Source organism: Oncorhynchus kisutch, unplaced genomic scaffold (genome assembly GCF_002021735.2).
Source record: "Oncorhynchus kisutch isolate 150728-3 unplaced genomic scaffold, Okis_V2 Okis03b-Okis08b_hom, whole genome shotgun sequence".
In the NCBI taxonomy this organism is placed as follows: domain Eukaryota; kingdom Metazoa; phylum Chordata; class Actinopteri; order Salmoniformes; family Salmonidae; genus Oncorhynchus; species Oncorhynchus kisutch.
Genome location: NW_022261980.1, coordinates 5,224,675 through 5,249,312, shown reverse-complemented (window position 1 = coordinate 5,249,312; position 24,638 = coordinate 5,224,675). Strand labels below are relative to the sequence as shown.

At 45.0% G+C, this 24,638-nt stretch overlaps 2 protein-coding genes across 2 annotated transcripts in view; both read left to right on the top strand.

Annotated features, from left to right (window-relative positions):
- Positions 1-642: 642 nt before the first annotated feature.
- Positions 643-7,622, top strand: LOC116359655 (selenoprotein S-like). Its single transcript, XM_031812828.1, has 6 exons — positions 643-2,082; positions 4,117-4,248; positions 4,574-4,680; positions 5,325-5,414; positions 5,864-5,936; positions 6,696-7,622. The coding sequence occupies exons 1-6, from the start codon at positions 1,989-1,991 to the stop codon at positions 6,776-6,778; spliced, it is 579 nt and encodes a 192-aa protein (XP_031668688.1). The 5' UTR covers positions 643-1,988; the 3' UTR covers positions 6,779-7,622.
- A 634-nt stretch (positions 7,623-8,256) lies between these two features.
- Positions 8,257-24,638, top strand: part of LOC109882895 (chondroitin sulfate synthase 1) — a 105,017-nt gene continuing 88,635 nt past the window's right edge. The window contains exons 1-2 of the mRNA XM_031812547.1: positions 8,257-8,967; positions 11,929-12,424. Of these exons, the coding sequence (XP_031668407.1) occupies positions 8,657-8,967; positions 11,929-12,424 (807 nt within the window). The 5' untranslated portion in view covers positions 8,257-8,656. The remainder of the gene's footprint in view (positions 8,968-11,928; positions 12,425-24,638) is intronic.

The following is a 24,638-nucleotide window of genomic DNA, read 5'->3' as shown; positions in this document are numbered from 1 at the left end:
AGATGCACCCTGTGCTGGGGACAATAAAAGGCCACTCTAAAATGTAAAGTTGTCACCAGAACAATGCCACAGATGTCTCAAGTTTTGAGGGAGTGTGCAATTGGCATGCTGACTGCAGAAATGTCCACCAGAGCTGTTGCCAGATATTTAAATGTAACTTTTTCTACCATAAGCCTCCCCCAACGTCATTTTAGAGAATTTGGAAGCACATCCAACCGGCCTCACAAGCGCAGACCACGTGAAACCACTCAAGCCCAGGACCTCCACATAGGGCTTCTTCACCTGCGGGATCATCTGAAACCAGCCACCTGGAAAGCTGATGAAACTGAGGAGTATTTCTGTCTGTAATAATGTCCTTTTGTGGGGAAAAACTCAATCTGATTGGCTGGGCCTGGCTCCCCAGTGGGTGGGCCTGGCTCCCAAGTGGGTGGGCCTATGCAAATGTATTATATAAAAACAGAAATATCACATTTACATAAGTATTCAGGCCCTTTGCTATGAGACTCGAAATTGAGCTTAGGTGCATCCTGTTTCCGTTGATCATCCTTGAGATGTTTCTGCAATTTGATTGGATTCCACCTGTGGTAAAATTCAATTGATTGGACATTATTTGGAAAGGCACACACCTGTCTTTATAATGTCCCACAGTTGACAGTGCATGTCAGAGCAAAAACCAAGCCATTAGGTCGAAATAATTGTTTGTAGAGTGCCGAGACAGGATTGTGTCAGGGTACAGAACTTGGGAATGGTACCCAAATATTTCTGCAGCATTTATGGTCCCCAAGAATACAGTGGCCTCCATCATTCTTAAATTGAAGAAGTTTGGAACCACCAAGACTTCCTAGAGCTGGCCACCCGGTCAAACTGAGCAATCGGGGGAGAAGGGCCTTGGTCAGGGAGGTGACCCAATGGTCACTATGACAGTGCTCTAGAGTTCTTCTGTGATGATGGGAGAACCTTCCAGAAGGACAACCATCTCTGCAGCACTCCACCAATCATGCCTTTATGGTAGAGTGGCCAGACGGAAGCCACTCCTCTTTAAAAGGCACATGGCAGTCCACTTGGAGTTTGCCAAAAGGCACCTCAAGACTCTCAGACCATGAGAAACAAGATTCTCTGGTCTGATGAGACCAAGATTAAAGTCTTTGGCCTGAATGCCAACCGTCATGTCGGAAGGAAACCTGTCCCCATCCCCAAGGTGAAGCATGGTGGTGGCAGCATCATGCTGTGGGGGTAATCAAATGGTTACTCAGACTACCTGCATTGACCATTTTTTACACTGACTTTATGCCCACACAATGGACTCTACCCACACACACACTCACACATGCATACACTGACACCCCAACACGCGCACACATGCATACTGACGCCATACACACATTGACACACACTTTCACACTCACCACATACGCTGCTGCTACTGTCTTATCTATCCTGTTGCCTAGTCACTTTACCCCTACCTATATGTACATAACTACTTCAATTACCTTGTAAACCTGCACGTCGACTCGGTACTGCTACTTCCTGTATATAGCCATGCTATATTTACTTGTTTTTGTTATTCACTGTGTAATTGACTCTGCACACTGTGCTACAATGTAGATGGGTGAATGGGTAGGCTGCTTGTGGAGTGAACTGTACTGGCCTCACAGGTCAGGTCTATGCTTAATATTTGCCTTCCAATTTATAGAATGAAAAGCGGCATGACTGATAAGTGTAGCATTTTTTGAAGTGTGTATTGACATCTAGTTCCGCTTGCTAGGATACATTTATTGGACTCTGCCGACACCTCGTGTGTGACTGGTGTCTTGCTCAGAAGCACGAGAGGCTTCCACGTCATCTTTACTGGGGTGGTGTTTATAACACATATACCAGGAAATTGCACTTTTTGTCAACTCACGAAGCATGGAAAAGTAGCTAGTTGGAGCTGTGGTGACATTGAAACGCATAATTAGAGGACTATAGAGTCACCAATACGTTTAGAAATGGATGACGATGTTACCATTGAGGACGAAGGTGGACCAGAAATACAGAAGACACCCCTTGGAAACCAGGATTTAAGTTTCCTGCAACAAACTGGTAAATTGGCTAGCTAATATCAGCTGCACATCTGTCAGTTTTCTGGCTTGTTTACCAAGCCTAGCTGGCCTGGCTAGATATCCTTAAAGCTAATAATGCAGCTAGCTAACGTTGTAGCAGTGGTTGTAGCTAGTTTAGCTAGTGTAGGCTAGGATGGCTAGCTACAGTAGCTCGCTAGCAAAATAACCAGATACAGAGACGCCTCATTCATTGACAGGGCTGCCAACTTTTGAAGAAAGCAAATCTAACTCCGAGCTATGTGCATTTAATTTCCCCTGGCACACTCCTAGATGGGAGAACGTTTTACTGTTTTAAAGGTCTTTCCTGCAATTCGACGTATTTTCACATGGTTTAGGCCCATGACCAGGGTAACAAATAACACCGGTTCGGTGTATTCAGGAATCAGGATGCTTAGAAAATTGAATGAACAGTCAACATTTTACGACTAAAGTAGGCAAATATATATATTTTTTAATAAAAAAATTGTTTGACACTATTCAGACAGTAATAAGATGGGGAGACAGTGGAGAGGTTGGAAGCAGGAGATTGGAAGCAGGGATTGATCCCTGTTCTCAGGTGGAAAGTACGGGAGTGTTATCACTACACTAAAGCTTTGCACAGGAAATTCTAATGTTGATGGCAGTGGGTAACCAAATCCTAGATTGTAGTCTCCTTGTCCATAGACTGCCTTCAAGGTAAGGACACAAACGTTTTCAGTATTTTGTAATTTGGGTGAATTCTCTTTAAAATATGTCTCGAATAAATTCCTGCTTCATTTCTCCTGCTTCAATCACCCAACCTTCAAGGAAACATCTAATAAATATCAATATGGGTTCTGGCCATCATCTTACTCTATGTAGACAAAATATGTGTTTATGAGTTGAGTCCCCCTACCATCTCTGCCTAGCATGTGCACCATACTAGAATGTGACATGTATTTGATTCCTGGAACATTTCATAACAATGCTTTTTTTGTATGATCTATTCAAGACTGTCCATGAATGGCTGCAAAAATACATAGCCTCGTACAATTCATTTTCAAAGACCCAAGTAGTCATATCAGATTTTGAATCTGTGATTACACTGGCAACATTGGGAAGAAGTTGAATAATAAAATCATTGTTGGGAATGACATTTGTGTTATTGCTGACATCACATTAATTACCCTGTATTTTAGCCCATTGTTAAGAATGAGAATTTTTACACTGATCAGTCTATATAAAGTAAGTAGATAATCAAGTCACCTGAAAACAAGATTACATTAATCTGCCCCCACACCCTAACCAAATATGGGTTTTATTTATTGGCCCCCCTCTAGAACCAAATTTACACATTTGGGTTCACAATCTGTTAGACACTTTTTTTTGTTTTTTTTGTATCGTTCCAAATCAGGTCACCCTACCAAACCTCCCTGCTAAAACATAATGTAGGTCTGTCTGCTGTCACAGCCTCAATACTCAGGGCTGGCTCTAGCCTTTTGAGAACCCTAAGCAAGATTTGATTGGGGGGGGGGGGGGGGGGGGGGGCAATGCGTGAAAATTTGTGGTCCCCCTTTTGCTGTTGGAGGAAAAAATGTAGTGTTTTAAGTTAATTTCCTGCAGTTCTACACATTTTGCCGTAGAGGGGCCGTAGAGCGAATGTTGCCGCTTTAAAGCAAGTTTTCTGCCATTCTACGCTTTGGTATGGAGAGAACTTTGCAATGTTACAACACATTTCATGCAACATTTTTCCCCTGCAATTATACACATAATAATGAATTAATGAATTATGCCATGTTAATAAAATATGAGTGTGCATGACTAACCAAATCAATAGGGGCCCCCTGTAGGTCAGGGCCCCTGGGCACGTTCCCTTCATGCCCGGTCCGTACTCGGCCAGGATTACTACTTGTTTCGATAGATAGATTGGTTGGTAGTTAGCTTAAACTAAAAATTGTTAGCTGACATGGCTAAAAGAGAAAAGCTGATGTATTCTACTGTTTTTACACTCAATAGTAAGTTGAGACCTCAACATAATTTCCCTTCCTGTCCACAGTCGGACCATTGGTGGCAGAATATGGATGGTATCTGTTGTTCATGTGTGTGGGGGTCTACCTGGTGGTCCAGCACCTGAGCAAGAGGAGAGCCAGCCAGGGACAGAGCAGCTCGGCGTCTGGAGCAGTGCAAGGTGAGTGGCCGTAACCAATAGTTTTTTTATTTAACCAAGGAAGTCACTGAGTTTGACAAGTACATTTAGTCTCTTATGCATACACACCGTCAGACACACACGCGCACACACACACCTAGGACATGAGCATTCTTGTTGCAGCTCCAACAATGCCACATATTCTCAAGACAATGACAAGCTTGCTGAAGCAGAAACCAACTGGCACTCACAGGCTAGAGCCAGCTCTCATTCCATCCAGGCGTCTGACACATCAGGAACGGAATCTCGGAATGCCATGGAATTAATGGAGTCAGTAATATCACCCAATCTTTTTTTTATCTGGCAGATCCCAATGCAGTAGTGAGGAGACAAGAGGCACTGGAGGCGTCCAGGAGAAGAATGCAGGAGGAGCTGGATGCCAAGGCGGCCCTCTTCAGGCTGAAACAACAACAGGTATAAAGTGACACCTTTCACATAGACGAACCGTACATAGACCATGGACGGACCGTACATAGACCATGGACGGACCGTACATAGACCATGGACGGACCGTACATAGACCATGGGCGGACCGTACATAGACCATGGGCGGACCGTACATAGACCATGGGCGGACCGTACATAGACCATGGGCGGACCGTACATAGACCATGGGCGGACCGTACATAGACCATGGCTTCTTAGCAAAGAGCAATTTCTCAAGTAAGAATTTTGCTAGGACTGTCTTGAGTTGGGAGGGGAAAACCATCTGTTATTGGCAGGGAGGTTTGGAACTCTTTCTTATTGGCCTATTAACTAATTTAACGCCTGGTGATGTCACCAGACAGGCCAAAATGCCGTCCCACCAAAACAGGCTGAAATTTCAGGTGGTCGTTTCAAACAGCTCTCACACTAAAAGGGAAATATCATTGTTTTCACAGTATTATTCTAACCTCATAGTGTGGAAATAAATATGTAAAGCACAGGAAAGTCACGTTTTTGACTGCACTGGGCCTTTAACACCGATCTAAAACCCCAGGCACCATAACCAAGTTTGCCCATTGTCCCTGCCAAATCTGATCTTGAAGACTTTTTGGTACTTGTCTTTTGTTTGATAGCTGGAGGAGGAGAAGAGACAACAGAAAATTGAGATGTATGACAGCATGAAAGAGGGGAGGAGTTACAGAGGAAAAGCAAAGACAGCCCAGGTAAGATGCCTTCTCTATCATAGGCCTACATACCATATGCCATTTAGCAGACTCTTTTATCCAAAGCGACTTGCATGCATTTCACATATGTGTGGGCCTGGGAATTGAACACAGCCCTGGCATTGCAAGCGCCATGCTCTACCAACTGATTCATACAGGACCACCATACATAAAATGCGAAGTAAATGCATCATTTGATATATATTATGGCAGAGTCAGGAGTTTTTTTTACGGGCAGGTCACAGGGTCAGAAAAATCTCTTGGCTGTGATAAGTCGTGATTAGCACCCAGAGTTTTCCCTGACCATGTCCGTCCTGACCATGAAGAAACTCCTCTCTCAGACATATTACATAAGTCGTAGTGCTTACATGAAACCCATGAACAAATCTGAGGTTTCTTGTCTGTACATGAAACTAGCTCATAATTATTATTATGATGTAACATTTCAGAACACTGAAGAGGCCAGCACATCGACTACAGTGTTGAAACCAAAGACTGACAAGAAGCCCCTACGGAGCAGTGGTATGTTGACATATTTGATGATGAGAGCGGTATTGTAATTGGGGGCTTCCAGAGGTATGTTTGTAATGGCTGGGAGGGTGTGTAAGCAACACAAAAAGGGGGTTAAGTGTAATTACATTTTTATGATTGTATTTCCCTTGTGACCCAATAATAAAACGTAAGACATCATGCTCACTGTTAAAGTAATTAAACAGGTTCTGAATCCTACTAGATCCGTTTCTGCCTCCATGCAATGATGAGCCACTTTCATAGTGATGCAAGGCACTAATCTTACTGTAAATTAAAAGCTCTGCTATTCTTACTGAAACCTATTCATATGTTATACATTTAACATTTACACCTGCAAATGGTGACAAATATAAAGTACATACCAGTAGTAACGAAGGAATGAAATCCACAAAAGAAAAACAATTGAACACTGTGCAACGCACCTTTGTACTGCAACTAGTTGGTCTTGCTAGTTATGTACATCTGTCTGGATTATGATGCAGGAAAACCGATAATAGTGCTAATATTTTGTACTTTAGCGATACAAAATGTCCATCCTTGCAACTGATGTTTTTTGGATTATGATCCGGTAAGAAGTAGTACTAAGCTTTTTTTGGGGGGGGGGGATATCCAAACAATGTCTTTAAAAAAACAATGGCTAAACTGTGACGTTGCTCCTTTAAGGAATAAGTAGTAGGTAGGTGACTCTGGCGTCCTCCATCTCCTCTCTGTTCCAGTAACCTACATTCTGCTCTGCTGTGTGTATTTCAGGCTTTAATCCCCTGAGCGGAGAGGGAGGTGGATCCTGTGCGTGGAGACCAGGAAGGAGAGGGCCATCAGCTGGCGGCGGATGAGGTTAAAGGAGGTCAGAGACACAGGCTCAGGGTAGACATCTCCCCCTTAACCCGGATCTAGGATCAGAATATCCTACTATCGTTCCTAACATGAACTATTAGGAGGATGGAAGAAATATCTGACCCTGTATCTGTGGCTAGGTGTGACTTGTGCCTACTCTGAGGTGACCTGTGAACTCTGATATTTGACCCATCCGAGTCACACACACTGACTCACTGAAGGAAGCTGCCAGCAATCTCAAAGCCCTCTTAGTTATTGATCTAAATCAATCTGTTATTTGTTTGGGTTTAGGGATTGGTTTCACAACGGTCTGTGTTTTAGATCATGTTGCCTCAGTAATATTAGCATGATCAAAAAATACAATGTGTTGCCATAACGATGGATCCTTTCTGTTTTAATGCCTTTGGACAACTTCTAACTAACCAGTGGTTGAAAACGATTGTCTTGTTTCCACATTCAAATTGACACCTGAGAAGGACTTCTGAGTACGACAGTTTCTAATGATGCTATTCCTGTAAATGGCACCTGTGCCAGTGGGTTTGGCTGATGACTTTCAGTGTAACTGTGTGTATGTGTGTTTTCTTGTCTTCTTTTGGGGTTGGCATCTGTGTAAACTTTCAAATGTGCGCTGCCTACCAAGGCTTCATGTTGCGAGAGTAGATGCTAGCCAGATGGCTTTAGTAGTGCTGTGCACCGTACTGCTTTTTATACAATTACATAAATCAGATGTAACCGTTAGTCATCGTGTTATTTATTGGAATATCAATGATCATCAAGCAATTTTAGTTACTGAGAAATAAACTGACCTGCACCTTTTTATCACAATAAAGATATTATAGATAAGTTGTCTACGTATCTGTTATGTTTGCTGGGAGGCTGACTGTGACGACACACAATAGCTAATGTAATGGTCCAGTGGCGTAATCATACACCTGCCAACTCCATGTTGCCCACTAGATGGCGGCAGTGTAATGTAAATGAAGCCACAATCATAATGGTATAGGTACATAGTCTCTAAACTGTATTGCACTGATTTCTATGGCTGTCATATACATTATTGTTGTAGTCTTGCTCTTAAATTGATAAGAATTTTATAAAATCATTATAAACTTTATGTTAATTTTCTGCACACCATTTACATTAATTGAGTTCTAGAGCATTTTGTGGTTGGCCTAGTCGGTTATGATGTCTCAGAAATTGCTTTTTCATTTCACTATCAGTGCCGCATATTAACTCGGCTGACGTTTAATTTCAAGGTTCAACAATGCTTGCTCTACTTTTTTGCATGTCTGCATGCATGGTCTTTCACTTTCACCGGCTCATCACCAGGGCATTCTCAGCTTGTGATCAGACTTGCACGTCAAATACTGGAAGGAAAAAAAGCTGAGACCACTGCGTAATCACACACCCCAGCCAGTCAGAGCGCTCCTACGGAGTATCCACTAGGTCAAATCACACAGTTAAGCCGCGTTGCTGCTAAGCGTTTTCGACATTCTCACAATGGCGAGGTAGTGGAAAGAATGGGTTGGCTACGCGTCTCTGGGCGAAGAAGAAACCATACATTTTGTTGAAGGTCGCAGTTTCTTGTCATTTATTGATAGCGACGGAATGCTTGCTGATTAGTAGGGCCACATGAAGAGAGGAGTGTACGTTCAGGTGGTGGGTTTATGGAGACTGCTACGTATGCAGCAGCCAGCTTACATCGGGACCAAAAGCGGGTTGGAGAAGAAAGAGGCTTTCCTACCATGAGAGCGATTTAACCCCGTTTTTTTTATGAGGGAGAAACAATTGAACCAATATTGCTTTACAAAGACGCTGTGTTGGCAACAGCGAGAATAGGCTACGAGGCAAATCGGAGTTGGGTCAAGTTTTGGGGAATGGCAGGTCGAAGCCGAAGAGCATGGTTTAGTGTTCTGTTGGGGCTGGTTGTCGGGTTCACCCTGGCTTCCAGACTCATATTACCGAAGGCTACGGAGTTGAAAAAATCCGGTCAGAAACGCAAGGCGAACCCAGCCGGTTGCGGGTTGAACGGGGGTCTGAGGAGAGAATTCGGTGGGATATTATGGCCCCCGCAAGATAACGGATTTTCGGCGACCGAGAAGCCAGTTCCGAGGTCCAACAATTTCCTTTACGTCGGCGTCATGACTGCCCAAAAGTACCTGAATAACCGCGCCATCGCGGCACATAGGTAAGTTATGTGTAGAAATAGAAGGAATGTTGCTTTTTCTCTTTAACAAGATACCATTTTCAGCTATTAGTTTTCTGTCCCAGGGTTTCTGTACGCATCAGTTCTGTTCATTCCTCTCCCCATTCTGAAATTGTCAGCCTACATTTTACATAGGCACTTAAAGATAAATATTGTTGCTAGTTTTCTGCCAAATAGGGATACCGAATTTCAACAATGTTGCCTACACTCTTAAGTCTTATGCAAAATTGTTATTAATCTAATCGATACAAATGTTGCTAGTCGCCATTTAACAGTGTATCAATGCCATGTGTGGCTGTGGCCTGTATTATGATAGACCTTTTTCTTGTGAGCTATTAAACACCTCAACGTTAGGCAGATCATGTCCTATAAGTTGGCAAGACAAAACCTTGTTGGATATACTATTATAGATGATATACAGTCACTATAACGTGTCCTAAGTGACATTTAGAAGTCTTTGTTACAGGGTCTATGTTATAACATGCTCCCAACATTCACATTCACACCCACATTTACCCTACAAACATCATACTTCAATAGGCAAACTCTTCTGTTCAGTTTTTCAGGCCTTTGCCAACTCTGAACACATTCGCTTCACAATTGAGCTGTATCATTCTGTGGTGATGGTTTTGCCATCAGATGAGCTGCGTGGGCTCTTTGGTAGGATAGTTTTTAATTAGATTGAGTAGGCAATGGCTCCATCCAAGATATCTCCAATTGTGAGGGGTTTCTGTAGGTGTTTCGTTGTAGACTAGCACTGATGCTATTAGTATAGCTCTAAATGTAGAGATGTCTGTTTGGAAAGAGTAAATGTTAATGTCATTAGCCTTGAAATGTCTTTCATCTAGGCCCGACTGAAATGCAGTGAATGTGAAGCTGAAGGTTTTATGAAATGATGGGTTGGACCGAGAAGACAGCCTGCAGACTCAACAGTGCTATCTTTTCATTTGTCCAGTCACGTGGAAGATTCAATATAATTCAGGGGAAATGTGTTTGCACATCTGCAAAGACATACAAGTATATCTGTATTCAATCAGATTAATTAGTAGAGTAGTTTATTTAGTCTCCCTCGAATGTCCTTTCAATGGACCGATCATGATGAACGTCTAGAGACCTGAGAAGGAGATATCTATCACAGTATTTTACATCCACTCCCATGTCTTTATTTTGGACCCAAAGTAAAGTCCCATTTAGTTTATTTTCAGTGCAGTGTCCCAGTTGTTAGTTCATTACTAGATTCCCCATTCAAATACAGTTCTTTATCCTAATGAAACATTACTGGTGCTCAGTTGGGTAGGGCTCAAGTCAGTGTGCTCAGTGGGCTCAAGTCAGTGGGCTCAAGTCAGTGGGCTCAGTGGGCTCAAGTCAGTGGGCTCAAGTCTGTGAACCTCTTGTAAATACAGGTTATAACACATGTTATGCTGTGTTATTACATGACGTTCCTCCATCTATTTGACATTTTGGTCATTTATTAGACTCTTACAGTAGTGAATATTAGAGGTCGACCGATTATGATTTTTCAACGCCGATACCGATTAATCGGCCGATTAAAAAAAAATATATATATATATATATATTTGTAATAATGACAATGACAACAATACTGAATTAACACTTATTTGAACTTAATATAATACATCAATAAAATCAATTTAGCCTCAAGTAAATAATAAAACATGTTCAATTTGGTTTAAATAATGCAAAAACACAGTGTTGGAGAAGAACGTAAAAGTGTAATATGCGCTATGTAAGAAAGTTTCAGTTCCTTGCTCAGAACATGAGAACATATGAACGCTGGTGGTTCCTTTTAACAGGAGTCTTCAATATTCCCAGGTAAGAAGTTTTAGGTTGTAGTTATTAATAGGACTATTTCCCTCTATTCCATTTGTATTTAATTAACCTTTGACTATTGGATGTTCTTATAGGCACTTTAGTATTGCCAGGCTAACAGTATAGCTTCTGTCCCTCTCCTTGCTCCTCCCTGGGCTCAAACCAGCAACACAACGACAACAGCCACCACACCGAAGCAGCGTTACCCATGCAGAGCAAGGGAAACAACCACCCCAAGGCTCAGAGCGAGTGAAGTTTGAAACGCTATTAGCGCGCACTAACTAGCCAGCCATTTCACTTCGGTCACATCAGCCTCATCTCGGGAGTTGATAGGTTTGAAGTCATAAACAGCGCAATGCTTGACGCACAACGAAGAGCTGCTGGCAAAACGCACGAAAGTGCTGTTTGAATGAATGTTTATGCGCCTGCTTCTGCCTACCACCAGTCAGATTATATGCAACACAGGACACGCTAGATAATATCTAGTAATATCATCAACCATGTGTAGTTAACTAGTGATTATGATTGATTGTTTTTTATAAGATAAGTTTAATGCTAGCTAGCAACTTAACTTGGCTTACTGCATTTGCGTAACAGGCAGTCTCCTTGTGGAGTGCAACGAGAGAGAGGCAGGTCGTTATTGCATTGGACAAGTTAACTGTAGATTGCAGGATTGGATCCCCCGAGCTGACAAGGTGAAAATCTATCTTTCTGCCCCTGAACAAGGCAGTTAACCCACCGTTCCTAGGCCGTCATTGAAAATAAGAATATGTTCTTAACTGACTTGCCTGGTTAAATAAATATTAAATAACAAATAATACATATAAAAAATCGGCGCCCAAAAATACCGATTTCAGATTGTTATGAAAACTTGAAATCGTCCCTAATTAATCGGTCGACCTCTAGTGAATATATATATATAAACGTTTTCCCCTGTGGGAATTGAACCCACAACCCTGGCGTTGCAAGCACCATGTTTTACCAACTGAACCACATTGGACCATCTATCTATGTCCTTCGTGGGCCCAGACTTGTGTGTGTGTGTGTGTTAGTACTCTTACCCACTCTCCATCCTGTAGAGTACCTGACCTCTGCCTGTGTCTCTCTCTGTAGAACGTGGGCTCAGACCATCCCGGGCCATGTGGAGTTCTTCTCCAGCGAGGGTTCGGACACCACCATCCCCATCCCCATCGTGGCGCTGCACAACGTGGACGACTCCTACCCACCGCAGAAGAAGTCCTTCATGATGCTCAAGTACATGCACGATCACTACCTGGACCAATATGAGTGGTTCATGCGGGCCGACGATGATGTGTACATCAAGAGCGAGCGCCTGGAGGGCTTCCTGCGCTCGCTCAACAGCAGCGAGGCCCTCTTCCTGGGCCAGACGGGCATGGGTGCCCGCGACGAGCTGGGCAAGCTGGCGCTGGAGCCAGGTGAGAACTTCTGCATGGGTGGCCCCGGCGTGATCATGAGCCGCGAGGTGCTGCGCCGGATGGTTCCTCACATCGGCCAGTGCCTGCAGGAGATGTACACCACGCATGAAGACGTTGAGGTGGGCCGCTGCGTGCGGAGGTTTGCCGGCGTGCAGTGTGTCTGGTCCTACGAGGTAAGAGCAAAGATGGCGGCTGGTCGTATTGTATACTGCAGTTAGTCCATCTATCACTGCTTTTGAAGGTTTATTTTTAATTGGTGTTATACAATAGAAGGCTGGGTAGAAAACCATCTGAGAATGAGGATGTAGTCGGTAGAAATGTCCTTCAATGTAGTCCGTCTGAAGTGTGCTAAAATGTGAGGGGAATCGCCAACAAGACGCCTATCTTGGTTTGAAGTACTCTGTGAAGTGAAAGACATCATGCAGTGGATTTCCCACACACCACAGTAGTGTCAAGGGCATAAGTTGATAGTCAGTAGATCTGGCACCTTCAGCAGGCAGTCCTTAGACTATCTCCTGGCAGATTTACTATTCACAATATATTTATGTGACCATATGATTGCTTGACAGTTCAAAGAAAGGGACAATTCCATTAAATGATGCTGAGACCAGGGCTCTGAAGTGCCATTTTGGTTGCATATGCTCCCACTGTATATATTTTTCTGTGTGACCTGACATGTTATTTTGGGAGCCCCAGTGCATCTAGGAGAAAAATGAGTCCGATATGAATTGCTGTAATGATTAGGGTTTGCTGTACCGTCGTTCCCCAGTGACCTACTGTAGAGTAAAAACCGAGCACATATTCGTTACTGTCATGGCTGCACCTTTACAACAGAGAAGATGGACTGTTTCAAACACAAACAGGTAAAACGATGTGACCCATACTACTGGCGAAATATTTGTTTCTTCCTGTGGTGGGATTGGTGGGCTGCATTCGTAAACCATGAATGTTTACACCTTGTTCCGTCATGTTACCTCATTATCTAGCGAGCTAACAGCCTGGTTACTTCAACATTCTATCCACTACACATTAGAGGCACAGAAAGAAAGGAAAGGGGTGGCTTCTTCAGCAGAGCAAGGATCACACCAATGAGTGAATGACTGATCTCTTGCATGTCGTCACCCACAAACTCGACGTTTTTAAAGAGACCCTGTACAATTCTAATGTTTTGCATCTCAATAGGTATACAATGTAGAACCCAAATTTTTCAATGGCGGGTTTTTGTTTCAACATTTAGCTTTTTATAATAAACAAATGTCTTTACACTGTTAAATATTCATTTACATAGCACAACGTGTGCTTCATATATACTGTATCTCAATCAATTTAAACTTTATTTTCTGGCCAAACAATATTTTTTTCCCCCGCTTATACGGCAATCAAACTTCCTTGTTTCAGACTTTTGCTTTCTAACGTGCGTTGTTCTAAAATCAACCCCATTTAAGGTTCTGCAGGCGTAATTTAACAAGGTTCTGCAGGCGTAATTTAACAAGGATCTGCAGGCGTAATTTAACAAGGATCTGCAGGCGTAATTTAACAAGGATCTGCAGGCGTAATTTAACAAGGTTCTGCAGGCGTAATTTAACAAGGTTCTGCAGGCGTAATTTAACAAGGTTCTGCAGGCGTAATTTAACAAGGTTCTGCAGGCGTAATTTAACAAGGTTCTGCAGGCGTAATTTAACAAGGTTCTGCAGGCGTAATTTAACAGGGTTCTGCAGGCGTAATTTAACAAGGTTCTGTAAGCGTAATTTAACAAGGTTCTGCAGGCGTAATTTAACAAGGTTCTGCAGGCGTAATTTAACAAGGTTCTGCAGGGGTAATTTCGGCTATCAGAGATTATGGGTTGCAGCCTGGCAAAAGGTGTCCGTTTTCTGACTGACAGCCTTTGTTAGTGTGTTCATCTCACAGTAACTGTGGAGCTTTCGTGCTGCTGTCCTCCTCACAAGCATTAGACAGAGACTAGAGAGGGAACTGTCAGAGTCTTAATTAAACTGTCGATCAATTCATGTCTTTATTCATTAGGACCACTTGATCTGACGTGTGCGTTTGCTTACGCCCCGGCGCCCCGCTGGTCCTTTGATATCAAGGTTATTATGACCCAGAGTCACTTCGGTGTGTGTGTGTGTGTGTTTATTGACCAGTTTGTAAACCATAACAAGACATGTTCTGTTTGCAGTTGTCCACTGGGTTCCTTTGCCAACTACCAGAAACAGTATGTTGTGTATTTTGGCAGCAGACACAAGGCCCGGGACCCACCCACCATACGGTTGACTTGGCATTCTTCATTTCAGTTAGTCATTTAGCCATAAATCAAGTCACGGGTTCCATAGTCACTGTTGAGACATGCAGCTAAATGCACATTTCCCCCATCCAAATAAATCTGCATATAATATCAGGCCTGTGAACAAATTGGTAAAACACAGCATCTGTTCAGTTTTTAAAGCTGCTAATTAATCTGGTTTGGCAGGTGGAATGAGACAGACATGTCTACTGTCTCATATACAGAGTTCAGTCCCAGCCACCTTTACGACCTGCCTGGGGCCACTTTTAAACAGCCATTTGATGTGAGTTTTAATTACAGCTTATTGTTTATCTAGTTACAGAGAGCAGAGCCAAGCAACTGCATCATTAATATCAGTGAGAGTGTGTGTGTGTGTCTCCGTCTCTCTGTCCTCTTCCTCCTAAGTGTGTGTGTCTGTGTGTGTGTCTCTGTCTCTCTCTCCTCTTCCTCCTAAGTGTGTGTGTGTGTGTCTCTCTGTCCTCTTCCTCCTAAGTGTGTGTGTCTGTGTCTGGCTGTCCGTCCGTCCCTTCCTCTCTCCTCATCACATCTCCATGGTGAATCTAAATGACTGTTTAACATGACATTGTCTGAAATCTCAGACAATTTCCACATTTTGATGATTCAGTCCATTGGTAGGAAAACATGCTGACATCACAGTGGAGGACTTTACTACTAAAATACAGATGAAAAGTATCTTCTGAAGATGTATTCCTTCAATAAGAGGCAGTTGTTTGGTCAGCCAAGCCATCAACAGTGTGTTATGTGGGAGCGTTTGAATGAATGTCTGTTCATTAGTCTATTTAATGTGGTGAAGGAAGAGAAAGAGGTGTGACCCAAACCAAGGCTTATTATTCATCTAGGAGTCCAGTCTTAGATGTGAGACACAAAGCCTCTCTTTGTGGTACTGCTAATAAAACACATCCCACTAACTAGTTGAGGGGTGGGATGGATGGATGCAGGGGTGGGATGGAGGGGATGGATGGATGGAGGGGATGGGTGGGGTGGATGGAGGGGATGGGTGGGGTGGATGGAGGGGTTGATGGAGGGGATGGATGGAGGGGTGGATGGAGGGGTGGATGGATGGATGCAGGGGTGGGATGGAGGGGATGGATGGAGGGGTGGATGGAGGGGTGGATGGATGGATGCAGGGGTGGGATAGAGGGGATGGATGGATGCAGGGGTGGGATGGAGGGGATGGATGGATGCAGGGGTGGGATGGAGGGATGGAGGGGATGGATGGAGGGGTTGATGGATGGAGGGGTGGATGGATGGATGCAGGGGTGGGATGGAGGGGATGGATGGATGGAGGGGTGGGATGGAGGGGTTGATGGATGGAGGGGATGGATGGAGGGGTTGATGGATGGAGGGGTGGATGGATGGATGCAGGGGTGGGATGGAGGGGATGGATGGATGGAGGGGTGGGATGGAGGGGTTGATGGATGGAGGGGTGGATGGATGGATGCAGGGGTGGGATGGAGGGGATGGATGGAGGGGTGGGATGGAGGGGATGGAGGGGATGGATGGATGCAAATAATCACATGGGCTCACAGTGAAATATGGTCACGTGATTGTGTCTGTATAGGCCCAGGTCTCACTCCCTGACCAAAGGACCATATCTGGTTTCCTCAGTAATGCCTGCCTGTGGAGTTAGTTGCTATGGTAGCTGTGCATCCATGTCTCCCTTCACTACGAGTGAGTCAGTGTTGAGAGTCATTATCCAAATGGTGTTTTAGAAGAGCCCTCCAGTGATTCAGAAAGAGCAGCAGAACCGCCATCACTGGGCTTTGAGTCTATTGATCCTCTATCACAGCCACAGAACCCAGGGGTTTCTGTCAGACTAGCTGTTATCATACACTACAAGTATGTGGACACCTGCTCCTCGAACATCTCATTCCAGAATCATGGGCATTAATATGGAGTTGGTCCCCCCTTTGCTGCTATAAAAGCCTTCACTCTTCTGGGAAGGATTTCCACTAGATGTTGGAACAATGCTGTGGGGATTTGCTTCCAGTCAGCCACAAGCATTAGTGAGGTCAGGCATTGATGTTGGGCGATTTGGCCTGGCTCGCAGTCAGCATTTCAATTCATCCCAAAGGTGTTTGATGGGGTTGTGGTCAGGGCTCTGTGCAGGCCAGTCAAGTTCTTCCACACCGATCTCGACAAACCATTTCTGTATGAACCTTGCTTTGTGCACAGGGGCATTGTCATGCTGAAACAGGAAAGGGCCTTTCCCAAACAGTTGCCACAAAGTTGGAAGAACAGAACTGTCTAGAATGTCATTGCTGTAGAATTAAGAGTTCCCTTCACTGGAACTAAGGAGCGTAGGGTTGTTGGTGACCATATTACTGCCACAACCTGCGGTCACCAGTCATGAAGGCAGTCAAATTCCACGTGACCATTTAGTCACAGTAGTTAGGCTTCTCCAAGCTCAGATGCTGCTGCTGGTCATTAGTAACCTACCAAACTTGCTAACTGCCTGGTTCTCAGCACTCTATTGTCCCTCTAATCACTCAGACATCAATGTAAATGTAATGGAAGATCTAATGATACTCTTCATTAGAGCTCATGTTCACAACATTTCTATAGGCTATGCAACTGTGTGAGAAAACATTAAATAGAGAAGGATCCCATCAGCTTTCTAAAGGCCAGGCCTACTATATTCTCAACGTTCCTGATATGAAGCACATTGCTTCTCTTTACAACAGGAGTACAGCCTACCTGGCTGGCATGAAAAACAAAGCAGAGATCATGACTTTTCGCTTCATGCAGCCTTACAATGTATTAAAAATCCAAACATATAGCCCAACGTTTGTAGAACAACTATAGTTACATGAATAACTCTACATTAAGCCTATAGGAGGACCTATTTCTTTGTTAACCACTCAACACAGAATAGCTGCATGTGGCCACTCCCCCATATCGTTTGGAGAAAATATTATATTTTATTCAGCTTTGTTCAATTGTATTCTTCATACTATAAAATAGTGCCATGGAATTCTAAGCAAACCTTGTCTGCTAAATGAACTAGTGTAGCCCACAGCCATTTGGGATGGCCAGATCAGGGCCTAACATCAGCACAACTCAGAGTATGTTATTCTGTTCTTCTGAAATAGACTCCACTCCAGCTGACGCTTGGCATTGCACATGGTGATCTTAGGCTTGTGTGGGGCTGCTCAGCCTTGGAAACCCATTTCATGTATCTCCTGTTGCAGCTCGGCAGTCCCGTTTTGTGAGCTTGTGTGGCCTACCACTTTGGTTGAGCCGTTGTTGCTAATAAACGTTTCCACTTCACAATAGCAAAAAAAAAAAAGACTTGTTGGAAAGGTGCCATCCGATGACAGTGACACGTTGAAAGCTCTTCAGTTCGGGCTATTCTACTGCCAATGTTTGTCTATGGAGATTGCATGGCGGTGTGCTCGATTTTATACACCTGGTTGCCGCAAGTGGATCTTCCATCGAGACAATAACCTCAAGCACACATCAAAATCCCCAAAGAAATGGTTCATTGGCACAAAATCTACATGTTGCAATGCCCATCTCAGTCTCCGGACTTGAACCCCTTTAAAAACCAGTGGTTTGAATTGAAGAGGACAGTCCATAAGTACAGATGAAGGATATCAAGGATCTGGAATGATTCTGTATGGAGGAATGGTCTAAGATCCCTCCCAATGTGTTCTCCAACTCAAACATTTTAGAAATAGACTCAGTGCCGTAGTACTCACAAGGTGAGGTATTGATAACTCGGGTGTAAATAATTGACCCCTACCTTTTTTTCTTTCTTTTTTTTATTACTTGTTAAAGAATTGTATTAGTATTACATGTCATTTCCCTCCAACATTTCTGCATACAGTAATTTTTGCACATCTTATAATAATCCTTTTGGACGACACTATTTGGTTTGTGGCACATGCAAGGAGTTAACCCTGGTGTTACAAGCGTTATGCTCCAATCAAATGCGCCATTGAAATGATGTTAGGAAGGTCAAAGGGTGTCCTGCCAAGGGGAGAGAGGGAGGTTCTAACTTGAACATCCACACCTTCCAAGTCTTCCATTGATGATACGACTGCATGATTTACACAATCTCACGTTAGGGTTCATCCCAGAGAGGCAGCAAGTGGGAGGGAAGGGAGGGCTCTTGGATTTCACAACATGTTTGTTGGTTCTTTAGTCTGTTTTTCTTTCGGAGGAGAAACAGTATTTCAGAGTATTTCAAGATAAGGCAGGACTTCTCCTCCTGCCAGATGAATCCACAGGAAGTCAAACGCCCACATCTGTACTTTACTGTACAATGCCTCAACATGCTCTCTCTCATACTGTCCCATGCTCTCTCTCTCATACTGTCCCATGCTCTCTCTCATACTGTCCCATGCTCTCTCTCATACTGTCCCATGCTCTCTCTCATACTGTCCCATGCTCTCTCTCATACTGTCCCATGCTCTCTCTCATACTGTCCCATGCTCTCTCATACTCCATGCTCTCTCTCATACTGTCCCATGCTCTCTCTCATACTGTACCATGCTCTCTCTCATACAGTCCCATGCTCTCTCTCATACTGTCCCATGCTCTCTCTCATACTGTCCCATGCTCTCACTCTCATACTGTCCCATGCTCTCTCTCATACTGTCCCATGCTCTCTCTCTCATACTGTCCCATGCTCTCTCTCATACTGTCCCATGCTCTCTCTCATACTGTCCCATGCTCTCTCTCATACTGTCCCATGCTCTCTCTCATACTGTCCCATGCTCTCTCTCATACTGTCCCATGCTCTCTCTCTCATACTGTCCCATGCTCTCTCTCATACTGTACCATGCTCTCTCTCATACAGTCCCATGCTCTCTCTCATACTGTCCCATGCTCTCTCTCATACTGTCCCATGCTCTCTCTCTCATACTGTCCCATGCTCTCTCTCATACTGTCCCATGCTCTCTCTCATACTGTCCCATGCTCTCTCTCTCATACTGTCCCATGCTCTCTCTCTCATACTGTCCCATGCTCTCTCTCTCATACTGTCCCATGCTCTCTCTCTCATACTGTCCCATGCTCTCTCTCATACTGTCCCATGCTCTCTCTCTCATACTGTCCCATGCTCTCTCTCTCATACTGTCCCATGCTCTCTCTCATACTGTCCCATGCTCTCTCTCATACTGTCCCATGCTCTCTCTCTCATACTGTCCCATGCTCTCTCTCATACTGTCCCATGCTCTCTCTCATACTGTCCCATGCTCTCTCTCTCATACTGTCCCATGCTCTCTCTCTCATACTGTCCCATGCTCTCTCATACTGTCCCATGCTCTCTCTCCTACTGTCCCATGCTCTCTCTCCTACTGTCCCATGCTCTCTCTCCTACTGTCCCATGCTCTCTCTCTCATACTGTCCCATGCTCTCTCTCTCTCATACTGTCCCATGCTCTCTCTCTCTCATACTGTCCCATGCTCTCTCTCTCATACTGTCCCATGCTCTCTCTCATACTGTCCCATGCTCTCTCTCATACTGTCCCATGCTCTCTCTCATACTGCCCCATGCTCTCTCTCATACAGTCCCATGCTCTCTCTCATACTGTCCCATGCTCTCTCATACTGTCCCATGCTCTCTCATACTGTCCCATGCTCTCTCATACTGTCCCATGCTCTCTCTCCTACTGTCCCATGCTCTCTCATACTGTCCCATGCTCTCTCTCTCATACTGTCCCATGCTCTCTCTCTCTCATACTGTCCCATGCTCTCTCTCATACTGTCCCATGCTCTCTCTCATACTGCCCCATGCTCTCTCTCATACTGTCCCATGCTCTCTCTCATACTGTACCATGCTCTCTCTCATACTGCCCCATGCTCTCTCTCATACTGTCCCATGCTCTCTCTCATACTGTCCCATGCTCTCTCTCATACTGTCCCATGCTCTCTCATACTGTCCCATGCTCTCTCTCCTACTGTCCCATGCTCTCTCTCCTACTGTCCCATGCTCTCTCTCTCATACTGTCCCATGCTCTCTCTCTCATACTGTCCCATGCTCTCTCTCATACTGTACCATGCTCTCTCTCTTTCATACTGTACCATGCTCTCTCTCATACTGCCCCATGCTCTCTCTCATACTGTCCCATGCTCTCTCTCATACTGTCCCATGCTCTCTCTCATACTGCCCCATGCTCTCTCTCATACTGTCCCATGCTCTCTCTCATACTGTCCCATGCTCTCTCTCATACTGTCCCATGCTCTCTCTCATACTGTCCCATGCTCTCTCTCATACTGTCCCATGCTCTCTCTCATACTGTCCCATGCTCTCTCTCATACTGCCCCATGCTCTCTCATACTGTCCCATGCTCTCTCTCATACTGTCCCATGCTCTCTCTCATACTGCCCCATGCTCTCTGATACTGTCCCATGCTCTCTCTCATACTGTCCCATGCTCTCTCTCATACTGCCCCATGCTCTCTCATACTGTCCCAAGCTCTCTCATACTGTCCCATGCTCTCTCTCATACTGCCCCATGCTCTCTCATACTGTCCCATGCTCTCTCTCATACTGCCCCATGCTCTCTCATACTGTCCCATGCTCTCTCTCATACTGCCCCATGCTCTCTTTAGCTCACTCTGTATCAGATAGTACCAACTGAAATACCCAACAAGTCTTCAACAATCTCTCTTTTTCTCACTGTCCTTCTGTCCTCTTTCTCCTTGTCTGTTGTTTGTCTCTCTCCGACTCTTCCTAACTCTCCATCTTTCTCAATTCAATTTCAATTTAAGGGCTTTATTGGCATGGGAAACATGTTAACATTGCCAAATCAAGTGAAGTAGATAATAAACTATGAAAATTAACAGTAAACATTACACTCACGAAAGTTCCAAAATAATAAAGACATTTCAGATGTGTTGTACAGTGTTGTGACGATGTGCATATAGTAAGTACAAAAGGGGAAAATAAATAAACACATGGTTTGTATTTATAGTGGTATCTTTTCTTATGTCAACAGATCTGTGATATCTCTCTCTCACACTGGTCTTTGAGACCTAGCCTATAGCATCTAGATTTAGTTGTCTTCACAGGCTCAAGTTATTACAAGGGGTTTTTCACACAGAAAATGACTGCCGTGAACAGCCTGCCTAAAGTGTAATCATATCACTGCTAGAAGAAGAATGGTAGTTCCAGCTGTAACCAACATGATCTTCCATCCTACCACTGGACTTCATCACCTTCTGGTGTGTCATGAGTTCAGAAGGTTGACCGGGCCAAATGCCATAAGACAATGCCACACCCAGTGAGCAGAGTCAGTCACCTGTTGTACGTCTGATTTAGGTTGATTTGGCCACGTTAGCCAGTTCTCCTACGGTAAGGTCCCTGTTCATGTCTTCAGTAGCATGTCCTCTATCAGACAGAGCGTTATTAGGGTTGCTAGTCTAGTGGATATCTGTAGGTAGGGCCTTCACAGCTTGGCACAATCTAAAGAGCTCCTGGTAGGATGTATCACTGCTAACCTCTTGGGCCATGTTCAGTTGGGCAAACTGTAGCAAAAATGAAACTATTTTTTACTTGAGAAGCCATTCCACTTCAAACCGTTTTCTCCCTAGTGAACATAACACTTCTCTGGATTTCTCTAGAAGCACGTGTGAGCTGTGGAGTGGATTAAGCGTCCTAGTATGGTAAGAGTCCTCTCAGACAGAGGGTTTCATCGTACTGTGTAGGAGGCTTAGCCTGGTGTCCCAGATCAGTTCCTGTTGTATAGGCTAGCCAACTCCTTGTCAGTGACAGTTGTAAAGCCTCTCTCTCTCCTCCTCTATCTCCGTCTCTCTATCCCTCTGGGGTTTTTCTCTCTCTCAGATGGCAGGGAATGTGGCGAACCTTGTGTATTTCTAGACATCCTGTGGCTGCTGGTGTATGTGTGTTCTCTCTTTTCAGCGTTGCCTCGCACCACGCTAAACTTAGACCCCAAACAAGCAAATAAATGTTGACAGAAATAAACACAAACAGTGGCCAAAAGAGAGGGATTTTGCATGAATTACAGTGGGTTTTCTCGACATAAAATGCACCCTCTGTCTAGCTTCAGGAGATGCTAATGATAAGCATGGCAGTGACATGACTACTTTTGGGAGAAAATTACTTAGAATTAGATTTGATCTGCTTTAGTGAATCAAGAGTCTGTCTGTCTGAGGGCTGTTGGTCTGTCTGTCTGTCTGAGGGCTGTTGGTCTGTCTGTCTGTCTGAGGGCTGTTGGTCTGTCTGTCTGTCTGAGGGCTGTTGGTCTGTCTGTCTGTCTGAGGGCTGTTGGTCTGTCTGAGGGCTGTTGGTCTGTCTGTCTGAGGGCTGTTGGTCTGTCTCTGTCTGTCTGAGGGCTGTTGGTCTGTCTGAGGGCTGTTGGTCTGTCTGTCTCTGTCTGAGGGCTGTTGGTCTGTCTGTCTCTGTCTGAGGGCTGTTGGTCTGTCTGTCTCTGTCTGAGGGCTGTTGGTCTGTCTGTCTCTGTCTGAGGGCTGTTGGTCTGTCTGTCTCTGTCTGAGGGCTGTTGGTCTGTCTGTCTCTGTTTGAGGGCTGTTGGTCTGGCTGTCGGTCTGAGGGCTGTTGGTCTGTGTCTGTCTGAGGGCTGTTGGTCTGAGGGCTGTTGGTTGGTCTGAGGGCTTTTGGTCTGTCTGTCTGAGGTCTGTTGGTCTAGCTGTCTGTTTGAGGGCTGTTGATCGGTCTGTCTCTCTGAGGGCCTTTGGTCTGTCTGTCTGTCTGAGGGCTGTTGGTCTAGCTGTCTGTCTGAGGGCTGTTGGTCTGGCTGTCTGTCTGATGGCTGTTGGTCTAGCTGTCTGTCTGAGGGCTGTTGGTCTGGCTGTCTGTCTGAGGGCTGCAGCTGAAGGATCTAGGCTGTGCAGTGTGTACCCATCCCCACCCTGCGAGAGAGAGAGAGAGAATTACACTGTCATTTGTTTGGAGACGTGTGCTGGGTGTTTCTTGTTTTACACTCTCCTGTATACATGAGCTCTCTCAGCAGTCCCCTTACTCTCGCTCGCTCTCTCGCATTTAAACTAAGACTTGGTTTACATTAGGATGCATTTGAGCACTGTGTTGTTGAAGAAAACCGTCAGTGATTGTAAACCGTCACCCATTATTATGAAGCCTTGAGAGTCCTTCTTTATAATAGTCTGTTGTAACCATGTGGTTGTTGACCTCTGGACTTCCTCTCTGCCTCTTGTTGTACAGTTGTCATTCACATTTGCTCAGGCCTAAATCATGCATCGGGAGATACAAGATTTATGGGAAAATGGGAGTGGGCCTTGTCCAACCACAGTCAGTCAATCACTCAAAATGGGATCTGATCTCCTGTATGTAAGAGAACAGCTCTGTGTGTATCCAGTAAGTGAATTCCCATCCCTTGTGTCAGCAGTAGCAGCTTTCCTTTCATACCAACAGAGAAACCTGCAAGAACAGGGCTGATGGGAATCACAAGCATCCCCTGCTGCGTGGTATGAACCCACCGTTTTTAATCCGAATTTCTCCTGAGTGGCCTGCCTTCCTCGGGGTCCTTCCTACCTTCCTCTGGGTCCTTCCTGCCTTCCTCGGGGTCGTTCCTACCTTCCTCTGGGTCCTTCCTGCCTTCCTCGGGGTCCTTCCTACCTTCCTCGGGCTCCTTCCTACCTTCCTCTGGGTCCTTCCTACCTTCCTCTGGGTCCTTCCTACCTTCCTTGTGGTCCTGTCTACCTTCCTCTGGGTCCTTCCTGCCTTCCTCTGGGTCCTTCCTACTTTCCTCTGGGTCCTTCCTACCTTCCTCTGGGTCCTTCCTACCTTCCTCGTGGTCCTGTCTACCTTCCTCTGGGTCCTTCCTACCTTCCTCTGGGTCCTTCCTACCTTCCTCGTGGTCCTGTCTACCTTCCTCTAGGTCCTTCCTACCTTCCTCGGGGTCCTTCCTACCTTCCTCTGGGTCCTTCCTACCTTCCTCTGGGTCCTTCCTACCTTCCTCTGGGTCCTTCCTACCTTCCTCTGGGTCCTTCCTGCCTTCCTCGTGGTCCTGCCTGCCTTCCTCGTGGTCCTTCCTACCTTCCTCGGGGTCCTTCCTACCTTCCTCTGGGTCCTTCCTACCTTCCTCTGGGTCCTTCCTACCTTCCTCTGGGTCCTTCCTACCTTCCACTGGGTCCTTCC

What these genes read in the sequence shown, in the direction of transcription:
- LOC116359655 (XM_031812828.1), top strand. Translation starts at nt 1,989, where the DNA reads ATGGATGACGATGTTACCATTGAGGACGAAGGTGGACCAGAAATACAG. An exon ending in AAGTTTCCTGCAACAAACTG is followed by an intron (nt 2,083 to 4,116) that starts GTAAATTGGCTA and finishes TCCTGTCCACAG; the next exon opens with TCGGACCATTGGTGGCAGAA. An exon ending in GGCGTCTGGAGCAGTGCAAG is followed by an intron (nt 4,249 to 4,573) that starts GTGAGTGGCCGT and finishes TTTATCTGGCAG; the next exon opens with ATCCCAATGCAGTAGTGAGG.